This window comes from Apium graveolens, chromosome 7, assembly GCF_009905375.1.
Source record: "Apium graveolens cultivar Ventura chromosome 7, ASM990537v1, whole genome shotgun sequence".
In the NCBI taxonomy this organism is placed as follows: Eukaryota; Viridiplantae; Streptophyta; class Magnoliopsida; order Apiales; family Apiaceae; genus Apium; species Apium graveolens.
This window is the reverse complement of record NC_133653.1, coordinates 36,390,165-36,402,043: the sequence shown is the minus strand read 5'-3', so window position 1 is coordinate 36,402,043 and position 11,879 is coordinate 36,390,165. Positions and strand designations below refer to the sequence as shown.

The window sequence follows — 11,879 nt, the reverse complement described above, 5'->3', positions numbered from 1 at the left end:
ACAAGATTAGATGAGAAATAAAAAAATGAAAAAAAGAACATTATTTTAAGGGCCCCTACAAAGCGAGGTTTCGTAAACTATTTTATTATAAAATAAAATATTTTTAATCTAACATCTCGCAATTAAAAATATCGATATTTTAATAAGTGCTAATGGCCCTTGTCTCGCCCTGGTGGTGGTTACTTAATAACATCAAACAATAAAGTATCTTAATAAATTAGTGTAATAAATGTGACTATTATACTTGGCTAGCAACATCCACAGCCCCAAAACGACGTCGTCCCACTCATCTTCTCCGTATCAGCTACGTAAAACAACATAAAAAATAAAAAAACTAGTAAACCCTAGTATTCAAAATCAATCACTCGATCTGTACATATACACACATATACACACAACATTCTCGATTCAATCACCGATCTCTCCACTTAAACCCTAATTACAATCTAACAAACATCGATTCAAATTTTTACACAACCTATACATACATATATACATGTATAAGCCCTAATTGATGCAATGTCTTGGGGATTAGGCTGGAAAAGAGCCACAGAGACCTTTCATTTATCTCTTTACTATGGTACTGAAGATACATTAGAGGATTACAGTCCTACGTCATCATCTAGGTCATCATCGGATTCATCGTTTTCGTCGAATCCTGAGAATTTTAGTCTATTACAGCAACAATTGCAGGCGCAATCGGTTAATCCGTTTGATTTGGGGTTTCGTATCGATCTCGAATGGAATGCTGGGGATGATGAGGATCAGGTCGCTTTACGGTTGCAATCGCAGGTTATGGTTGCGTTACCGGCTCCTCAGGATAGTGTGGAGCTGGAGTTCAGGGTGGAGGAAGGGAATGTAGGGGTGGAAATGAAGGTTGTGAAGAGGAGAGAGCCGTTACGGGCGGTTACGATGGGGAGAGTGGGAGGGTGGAGTCATGCGAGTGATGGAATGGGGGTTTTGGTTAGGTTGTTGAGGAGTAATTTTTCGAATAGTGGTGGACCGGGATCGCCGGTTGGAGTAGGGGAAAGGGATGGGAAAGGAGAGTGTGCGGATCATTGGAGGAATGTTACTCTTGTTAGTCTTTGCGGGTGTGGTTTGGCGGTGAGGATTTGCGGACTTTAAGTTGTTTGTTTTTGTTTTTGTTAATGTTGAGTTTATGGTGTTTGTTTTTTTTGCATGTCAGATGAGGATAGATGCATTTTTGTGGTTGAATATCGTAACAAACATTAAAACTTTGCTCGAGTCAGTAGAAAATTACTTATGTTGATGCTGCATTAATGGTTTTTTATAGTTGTGAGTGAAGTGACTGTATATGTATGCATTATGGAGTGTTACTGTGAGACGGAAAGGTTCATATACAGTGACTTTTTACTAGTGAAATCAGTATGAATGTATTTTGGTGGTTCAATGTAGTGGTATAGATTATTGGAATGATTTAAGTATTGAAAATATTTTTTTTTGTAGTATAGTTTGGTGCTACTGTGTTGATGGTGTTTGTTTTATTGCAAGTGAAAATGTTATATGTATGCATTTTTGTGCTTGACTTCCGTGGTAAAGATTGAAACTTTGCTTGACTGGGGTAGATTGTTTGGCAGTTAAAAGGATAGAGATTGTTGTGGGGTTTATTTAAGTGATGGTATGTTTGGATAGTAGAATCTCATTTGAGATGATGGATTGGTGCACGTAACATGTTTGGTTTTTCAAAAATTGGATGGCACTTTAATAAGCACAAGTTTAAGAATTTGACATAATAAGAATTCCATTTTCCTAAAGTGTTTTTGTATGTAAATATCGTTGATTTTTTTGTATTGCTATTACAATCTTTATCTGAGATTCCACCTGATACAGGTACTTCCGGTAGAAATAACTCGATTACCGCATCTTGAGAAGCTGTACCTTGATAATAATAAGCTAGGTGTTTTGCCACCCTATTTGGGTGAACTCAAAGACTTAAAGGTCCTTACTGTTGACTACAACATGTTGGTTTCAGTGCCTGGTGAGTTTGAAATCGGATTTCATATTGTGAATGATTGCATAATTAAAGTATATCAGGGAAGTCCCTAGTGAACAGACCTAAATGGATTGCTCTACTGGGAGACAAGACTGTCACAGGCAACTCACTTATTCTGTTGGGTTTTCTGTCATGAGCAGTTGAGTTGAGACAATGTGTTGCACTGGTGGAGTTGTCATTGGAACACAACAAGCTGGTCAGGCCTCTTCTTGATTTTAGGTAAATCGTCGTCAGTGTATTCCATTGCTTTTCTGACAACTGATTCAATTTTATATTTGTCTTTAATGTAAACTTAATGCTCAATGACAGGGTTATGGCTGAGTTGCGTGTTTTAAGGCTGTTTGGCAACCCCCTTGAATTTCTTCCTGAAATATTACCACTGCATAAACTTCATCACTTAACCCTTGCAAATATTAGAATTGTGGCAGATGACAATTTAAGGGCAGTCACTGTGCAGATAGAGGTATTAAATTTTTCTCCAATATTTTTAAAAACTTTAAGAGAGCTTGATTTTTTACAAGTAATCAATACTTTCTATTTTGTTTTATTGCAGACGGAGAATAGTTCATACTTTGTTGCATCTCGACATAAACTAAGTGCCTTTTTCTCTCTTATATTTCGTTTTTCGTCTTGTCACCACCCTTTACTAGCATCCGCCTTGGCAAAAATAATGCAAGATGAGGGAAATCGGGTAGTTGTCAGTAAAGATGAAAATGCAGTGCGACAGCTTATAAGTATGATAAGCAGTGATAATCAACATGTGGTATGTAAGTCTTTAGCATTAACATTTTATTTTCAGTTTATTCTAGTTAAGTTTCTTGTCTAAATATTTTACATCGTCGCAGGTTGAACAAGCATGTTCTGCACTTTCATCTCTTGCCTCGGATATTTTAGTTGCAATGCAGTTAATGAAATCTGACATCATGAAACCCATTGAAAGAGTACTGAGGACTGCTGGTCCTGAAGATCTTATTTCTGTATTGCAAATTGTGGTCCAGTTGGCTTTTACGTCTGATAGCGTGTCTCAAAAGATGTTGACCAAGGACTCGTTGAAATCATTAAAACTGTTATGTGCCCATAAAAATACAGAGGTGAGCTTTCTTCTTTTTAGGAATCAATAAATGTATAATTGTTTCCCTTTGTTGAATGATTATCTGATATTAAAGGCACTCTGTCTTTAGGTACAAAGGCTTGCATTATTAGCGGTTGGAAATCTAGCTTTCTGTTTGGAGAATCGCTCTACTCTTGTCACTTCCGAAAGCTTGAGAGAACTTCTTTTGCGACTTACAAGTTCGTCTGTGCCACGTGTGAGTAAAGCTGCAGCTCGTGCTTTGGCGATTCTTGGTTGGTTTCTTTAACCATATTGTTAAGACTTAAGATTAATAAGATTTAAAAATGTTTTTAATTCATTATTTATTTTCATCATTCCATTCCAGGGGAAAATGAGAGTTTAAGGCGTGCTATCAAAGGCAGACCAGTCGCAAAGCAAGGATTGCGCATACTGACCATGGATGGAGGTGGAATGAAAGGTTTAGCAACTGTGCAGATGCTTAGAGAGATAGAGAAGGGTACTGGAAAGCAGATGCACGAAATGTTCGACCTAATATGTGGCACATCAACTGGTGGTATGCTTGCTGTTGCTCTTGGAATCAAACTAATGACTCTGGATAAATGTGAAGATATTTACAAAAAGCTCGGTAAGATCTCCCTTGAGCTTTCTAAATGCTTAGTGTTTTCTCTGGTGACTCAACTCCTTGGTTTTACTCTTATCAGGAAAGCTCGTTTTTGCTGAACCTGTGCCCAAGGACAATGAAGCAGCAACTTGGAGGGAAAAGCTAGATCAGCTCTATAAAAGCTCATCACAAAGTTTTAGAGTTGTTGTGCATGGATCTAAAGTATGTCATGCTCTTTACCTTTTTTATCACATCCGTGATCCGCCTAAGTTTGTCTAATAAGAACATTATTTAAAGGATAACTATATTCTGTAGAAGTACTTGGCTATATATCCGTTAATCTTATGTTTTGAGAATACTTGATGTTTCTATGTGTGCATTTAAAAGTTTCATTCAAGTGTTATATCTCCGCCCAACTCCTATTCTGCTCTGTAGGCTATGGGACAAAAGTGAAATGTTCATGAAGTTCTTACATTCCTTTCGTCACAATATTCTGAGTATGCATGCCTTTTTACAGCACAGTGCAGATCAGTTTGAGAGGTTGTTGAAGGAGATGTGTGCTGATGAGGATGGTGATCTCATGATAGAATCAGCTGTAAAAGGCACTCCTAAGGTTTTTGTTGTATCATCTTTAGTCAGCGTGGTGCCGGCCCAGCCTTTCATTTTCCGTAATTATCAGGTTCGTAATCCAGATGGTTCTCTGTTGCTTGTACTTGCTCTGGTTCTTATTTATTTAATAACCAGTTAGATGTTAATGATTTAGTGCTCTCATTTTTATGGTATTGTTTCTTGGATAATTTTTCTTTTTCAATCTTTTTTGCAAGTGTAGTACCCTGTGGGCACAGTAGAAACACCACTTGCAATTTCTGAAAGTCAACCAGTAGGAGGGTCTGGATCACCAACTATTGGTGCTAAAGCTGGATACAAGCGCAATGCTTGCATAGGAAGTTGCAAGCATCAGGTGTGGCAATCTATAAGAGCATCATCTGCAGCTCCATATTATTTGGATGATTACGCCGATGGTATTGCCTTCTATTTTCACTCGCCTGTTTACTGTATCATTTGGCTCGAATATTCCACATGTGATTTTTTAATGGTGTTTATAACAGTTTCTCGTGTTATGCTCTCAAGCAGACGGATATCGCTGGCAAGATGGTGCTATTGTGGCTAATAATCCTACTATTTTTGCATTACGGGAAGCACAACTTCTGTGGCCAGATGCGAAGGTTGATTGTTTAGTTTCGATAGGTTGTGGTTCTGTTTCCACAAAGGTGATTGCAAACTTTGCCTCGGTTTCTCTTTACAAAGTTGTTGAAGTTGGATAATCACCAAATTTTATGTTGTATGCAACTTTTTAAGGAGAACTAAAGATGAGTTTGAGGCTCTAAGCAAAACAAACCATCTATTTTTGCAGCTTTGAATATGGAATAAGTAGGGAGAGCTTGTTAGGAAATCATCATTACCCTTTCTTTTTCATATGCAAGGACTTGATGGTGAACTGATACCCTAAATGTACTTAGTGGCCTCAGTTCTTATTTTATATCTTCGCTAATGTTCATGAATCGTGATTATTAGATGATTCCTGATGTTATACAAATTGTAATAACTACTGCTAACTCTCTCTCTTTCTATTTATGTGTTCTTTGTGTATCCATTAATTAATATCTGCATATTTTAGAAATTCAGATCATGGTTGCTAGATGATTTTATTTATTTATTCTAACATATCTTTATACTTTACTTCCTGTTCATCTATTGTTAGTCAATAGTTTATCATGGATACTAGATGATTTATAGCTGACCTCATTGTACTTGTAAATTGTGATCTTGACTCACGTATTTTATTTGATTATTTGTTCAGGTGCGCAAAGGTGGATGGCGCTATTTGGATACTGGGCAAGTGCTAATTGAGAGTGCATGCTCGGTTGAAAGGGTGGAGGAAGCTTTGAGCACGTTGCTTCCCATGCTTCCAGAGATACAATATTTTCGATTCAATCCAGGTTAATAATAATATTGATACTAGAAACTGATGAATACTTTCTCCTTTTCTTTTTTGATAGATAGAAAGAGTTAAATACTTCATTTACAATAATGTGTTAGTATGCAATAAAATAGTTCTTTAGTTCTTGCAAAGATACTTACCTTGACAGATTTGCACTATTTCTTGTCACAGAACAAGCACTTCAAAAGTACTTCATTTTCCATCGTTAGTGTAGTTGGTTATGATTTCGGAAGCCTGTGCATTTATTTTGTGTTCCTAGGTTAGAGTGTCGATAATAGCGGGTTTATTTTGCATTCCTAGATTGAATAATTATAGTTCAATTTACTATTTGCATTACATCCGCAGTTGATGAGCGATGTGATATGGAACTGGATGAGACTGATCCAACAGTTTGGTTGAGGCTGGAGGCTGCAACAGAAGAATATATTCAGAACAATTCCCTCGCATTCAAGAAACTTTGTGAAAGACTTCTCCTGAATCAGCATGATGACACTACACAATTTCACAAAGGAAAGGTTCCAGGTCCTGGTATGGATGCTGAAAAGCTATCATCAAAACAGCATGTCATGCTGAATATTTCCTTAAACATGCCATGGCATTGGATAATATTTTGTTAAACCCTTGATGACATTTTTTTACAGTGTCGCAGGAGAATAGTCCATCTTTAGGCTGGAGGCGCAGTGTTTTACTTGTGGAAGCCTATCACAGTCCAGATTCTGGAAGAGTCAATCATCATGCTCGGTCACTCGAGACATATTGTGCTCGTAATAGTATACGGCTTACTCTCAGCAGTGAGACAACATCTGGAACCTATAAAGACATATCTGGAAAAAACTTCCCCACCCCATTTACGTCACCTTTGTTCACCGGGAGTTTCCCATCTAGCCCACTTTTGTATAGTCCTGATCTTGGCGCTCTCAGGAATGGCAAAATTGATATGGTACCACCTTTAAGTTTGGATGGCCTACAGTCAGCAAAATCATACGCTTCACCACCTGACTCCCCTATTGCGCGCAGGCAGCTCTCTGTACCTGTAAAAGCACTACATGAGAAACTGCAGAATCTACCACAAGTTGGTATCGTACATTTAGCTCTTCAGAACGATACATCTGGCTCAATATTAAGGTCCTCATTTATCTTTTGTGTTCTACCTTGTTTGATTTTCACATTTGATAGCTTAGTAAAAGCTGCTATTTTTTTACATTGTAGTTGGCAGAATGATGTATTTGTGGTTGCTGAACCTGGAGAACTTGCAGATAAGTTCCTTCAAAGTGTTAAATATAGCATGCTGACTACACTGCGGGGTCGACAAAGGAAGTATGCATCTGCTATCACGAACATATCTAGTATTTCAGATCTTGTTGCATGCAGGCCATACTTCCAAGTTGGCTGTGTAGTCCACCGATATATAGGTCGCCAGACACAGGTATTTTTGTCCCTATCTCCCATTCTCTGCACTTCTCCAAAAGTCTTATTGTTGAGAAGCAATGGCAGATGCCAAATGATATTTTCTGTATTGATAATATAAGGTTATGGAAGATGGTCAAGAAATTGGGGCATATATGTTTCGTAGAACAGTTCCATCTATGCACTTGACCCATGATGATGTTCGTTGGATGGTATGTTGAACTTATTGTCTATTTACAATTGTGTTTTGTCAAGATCTTGTCTACTTTATGTTCTTGAACTGTTTATTATAGTGAATGGAATTTGGATTTTATACCCTTGTGTTAATTAGTTATAATTTGTATTTCCTGCGTAATCTTATGATGATTTCTGCTAGATGTTTGTAGAGAACAAACATTTATGAGAAGTAGAAAATTTTATTAAGCTACTAAAATTTTCCTGTATTGTTTGTCAGATAAAAGTTACTCCTACTTGTTGGTTAGGAGTTGTAGGCATCAATTTGATCCTAAAATGATAAATATCGCTTCCTACTTCAAGGAAGCGATTAGGAAGTGGTATTATCATGTTATGTAGTAGTTTGGCCTTTTACGAAAGAGATATCTACTTCAACTATTTGTTATGTGCATATGCTAGGTTGTCCAAAACAAAATTCTAATTTTAACTTTAGGTGTTCAAAATAATCTGGAACTTTTGGTTGTTATTCACGTGTGGCGTATACGCATTTTTAATGACCTCTCAGGTAGGTGCATGGAGAGACAGAGTTATAATATGCACAGGAACTTATGGACTAACACAGGCTTTAATTAAGGCGTTCTTAGACTCTGGTGCAAAAGCTGTAATATGCCCAGCAACGGAACCACACGAGATGCAGTTAACAACATTTCATGGATTAAGCGAGTTTGGTGCATCAGAGAATGGAAGGTTTGAGATTGGTGAGGATGAATTAGAAGATGATGAGACAGAGCCTGCCAGTCCAGCAAGTGACTGGGAAGATAGTGAACCTGACAGAAGTAGGGAGCGTGGACTGTTTTTCTGGGAGGATGATGAGGTAGAAATGTCTCAATTTATCTGTCAGTTGTATGAATCATTACTCAAGGGAGGTGCTAGAGTTGATGTTGCTCTACAACAAGCTCTTGTCTCACATAGAAGCCTACGGTTTTTGTGCCATCTCCCTACTATACAATAAATTGTTAATAGACATGTACAATAGAAATGATATTACGAACAAAGAAAGAATTGAAAATGAGAAGAATTACAAAACAGGAATAGGAAAAAGAGAATATAGGTATTGTGTACGGAATGTTTCAATGTAATAAGAGAGAGATTCCATTTTTGAGTAGCTATATGCTGAATAAAATTATGTATGAACAATAATTTGGTCTGTACTCTGCTGATCTCTACTTGTCTTCTTTATGGTATTATATGAGCTCAAATTTTATTTGTGGTCTATATTTTTTTTTATGTCAACGAGAGAAAGCTTATGGTTTGATTGGTTATACATAATACTTGACAATTGAAGGCAATATGAACCTTTCCGTCTCACAAGTTACACTCCTTTGATTTGAATGATTGGTTATTATATCTATCTTTTAAACTGTCGAATTTAAGTTAATGTGGTGAAGTGAGCACAAGACATTATTTCTCTTCTACAAATTGCAGCTAATGTCATTAATTATATTAGCATCATGAGATTAGTATCAGTTAAAGCGTAGTTTGATTCAACATGAAAAAAAAGTTAAAGATATTACCCGCTTGTAACTTGTAAGTTCTTCATAAACTAAAATTTATTGATAAGCAAAAGGCTATGCTATCAATGTCAATAACTAGCCTGTCAATTTGAAAGAATGCTCAGGTATAGATTACCATTATTTTGCCTGCAAATATATACTGAGGCTAAGCCACCGTTTGGCCAAGAATAATATTTTTGCTTAAAGGTAATCGACACTACTTGAACAATGCATGTCTTATGTTGCGCTTCCCCTGATATGTGATATAGGTAAGTTATATAGATTAACAAGGAGGATGAATTTTTTGCTTATGCTCCTCCTTGAACAATGCATGTATCAGTATTATGTAGTGTGCACATTGTTCTAAAAAGCGGGAATCTGCATTATTCGGTACGGTGATTTTTAGAACAGAGAGTGTGCATATGAGTTTATCTATATCACACATCTTCAACTTCCAATATCTCAGAAAGGAGCGGCTATCAGCAGAACCATTTTGTGATGAAGCATCAACTACAACAACATGAATGGCCTTTTCCTTTTAAAGCTATATATAACTGCACACAAGCATCTTCATATAAAGTATATAGCACATAACATTTACAACTTTCTCCTAGTGAAATAATGTCATACAACTACCGTAAGCTCCCTCAGACTGAAAGTTCTACCAACTTTGAACATATAGATGTAAAGATTCCACTTAATAAGAAATGAAACAAAACGCATTGATATTATATAATAAAACTGATTTCATACAAAACAAACCCTACAAATATGCGATATACTAAATTCTAGCATATCAAAATAAATGAAGAGCCTCTCTGAAGATGATGACTTTTGGAGTTCAATTTTATTACCACTGCCTGCATTATCAAAAGCATAGTAATCTATGACAATTCTCACTTTTTCGGCAAGCTCTCTTCAATTTCATTCCATTGATCAGCACTATTTGGGAATTTCTCCTTCATCTGATTGACAAGCTCAAGTGCCTCATCTACCTTTGCTATACTTACCAGTCCATTCACAAGCAACTTCATTGTTGAATAACTTGGAATCCAATTCTTCTCCATACTATCCTTACAAACCGACAACGCAGTTTCAAAATCCTCATGTTTGGACAAAAAGTAAACCAGGGTAAAATAACACTCACTATCAGGCTTAAACCCTGCATTATTCATCTTATTATAGAACTCCTTGGCTTCATCCATTTTCCCTTCCCTGCAAAACCCATGAATCAAATGATAATAAGTATTTTTATTCGGCTTCATCCCATGAGAAAACATCACATCCAACAACGCTTTAGCTTCATCAACTCTCTTAAGCTTACACAAACTATGAATCCTAATATTGTAAGTACTAATCCCCGGATACATGTACCGCTTCTTCATTTCCTTCAACACCTTCTCAACTTCATCAAACTTCTCCTCCTTATAAAACCCCGCAATCCAGATCCCAAAAGTACTTGCATTCGGCTTACACTTTTTCCTATCCATCTCAGCCACCACAGAATAAACCGCATTCGAGGAACTCGAATCACAAAACCCCTTAATCACCGTATTATACGTACCAAGATCCGCCTCAACCCCATACCTCTTAGGAAACTCAACAAAAATCCTCTTCATTTCCCCATAATCATTCGCAACAATGCACGCAAACAAAAGGGCATTCAACGATTTTGCCGTTCGACGAATCCCTAGTTCAGGCATTTTATCAAACACCTTAACTGCATCCCCCAAAAGCCCAGCTTCCCCATACAAAACCATACAATGTGACACAAATCTCTCAGTTTTAAGGTCAGGGCGAGCCTGAAGCTCATTCAGAAACTCCCTAATGCCCTCATAGTAATTCGATTCAGAGAGTTTCGAAATCGCTTTCGAGAAAATGAGGCGGTCGAGATGGGAATCTGGGGTTAAGGATGCCGCGCGACAAATCTCGAGAATGGTTTCTGGGTTTTTCTCGGATTTGATGAGGGTTAAGGCTGCTTTTGATTTTTCTTTGGAGGAGAGGGTTGTGGTGGAGTCTGGATTTAAGATTGATGGGGAGAAATGGCGGAGGTGGAGAAAAGGGGGTGTAAGTTTGGTGGAGAGAAGGGGTTTGAGTTTTGATTTGTAGAGAAATGAAGCCATTAGTCTGAGAGAGAGGGAGAGGGAGAGAGAGAGAGATTTGGGGGAATAGGGTTTTAGAGTGAGTGTGTGAATAGATTGAGTTCTGGCTGGAGGTACAGTTAAACCTCCCTAGAATCTAGATGTATAAATTTAAAATTTGATAAATTTTATTAGAATACTCAATTTATTGAATTATTAATTTTATTATATTCAAATTGAAAGAAAAATATTATAGATATCAAATTGTCCGGTTAATTTTATTTCAAATATTTGAATCAGACTTGTATTTGTAATTGGAACAAATTTTAAAATTATATGTTAAATTTTTATATTTGTTTTCGTGATAAGTAGAAAATTTGAATTACTTAAATTCAATTAAAGTTTTCTTCTTACAAATTATATTTGCATTTATTTTTTCAAGATTTTATAACTTTAACTGAAATTCAATAAATATAGATGCATAAACTAGTAATTTAAAATTTGAGAAAATTGTCATATTAAAGAAAATTTGGTACAAATACCTTTTTACCTATGTTTTATAACCTGAATTCTGATTTTTTTTTTAATATTTTTATCGGATGTTTTTAAACGAAAAAATTATATTTATTAGATATGAAATATGATATGCATTTCTCACTTAAATATCAATTTCAAATATTCAATGAATAAAGTTGGGCAATGGCATTCATTAGAGAAAGTTAAGAATTTTAACTGTAAAAGGGTTTTATCCTTCTATGTAAATAAGCATATATCCATCATTGGTTCTAAATTTAAAACCCAGAATGTATTTATGCATCCATGCCATGTCACCAAGTAATCATAAATAATATATATTCGTAAACTTTAAATAAGATTTAGGAGATAAAAGATAAAAATGAGTTAAATTTAGAATTATTTGATTTTAAAATGCAACTAGCATTTAATTTGGAGTTCTATTTTAGCATCAAAAAACAT

General features: G+C 36.2%; 2 protein-coding genes across 3 annotated transcripts; one reads left to right on the top strand and one right to left on the bottom strand.

Annotated features, from left to right (window-relative positions):
• Positions 1-258: 258 nt before the first annotated feature.
• On the top strand, positions 259-8,547 carry LOC141671180 (phospholipase A I). 2 transcript variants are annotated; one of them, XM_074477338.1, is made up of 18 exons: positions 259-1,104; positions 1,852-1,999; positions 2,155-2,233; positions 2,324-2,477; positions 2,568-2,777; positions 2,860-3,105; positions 3,196-3,358; positions 3,451-3,711; positions 3,788-3,909; positions 4,205-4,366; positions 4,517-4,709; positions 4,822-4,958; positions 5,549-5,687; positions 6,035-6,217; positions 6,331-6,814; positions 6,899-7,115; positions 7,219-7,308; positions 7,836-8,547. In XM_074477338.1, exons 1-18 carry the CDS (start codon positions 520-522, stop codon positions 8,280-8,282), a joined length of 4,020 nt encoding a protein of 1,339 aa, XP_074333439.1. In that variant the 5' UTR covers positions 259-519; the 3' UTR covers positions 8,283-8,547. The 2 variants fall into 2 exon arrangements, with proteins under 2 accessions (XP_074333439.1, XP_074333438.1); XM_074477337.1 differs by having other exon boundaries at positions 4,819-4,958.
• Positions 8,548-9,502: 955 nt separating this feature from the next.
• On the bottom strand, positions 9,503-11,049 carry LOC141672643 (pentatricopeptide repeat-containing protein At1g11630, mitochondrial). The gene has a single exon (XM_074479290.1). The coding sequence runs from the start codon at positions 10,944-10,946 to the stop codon at positions 9,720-9,722; it is 1,227 nt and encodes a 408-aa protein (XP_074335391.1). The 5' UTR covers positions 10,947-11,049; the 3' UTR covers positions 9,503-9,719.
• Positions 11,050-11,879: the final 830 nt, after the last annotated feature.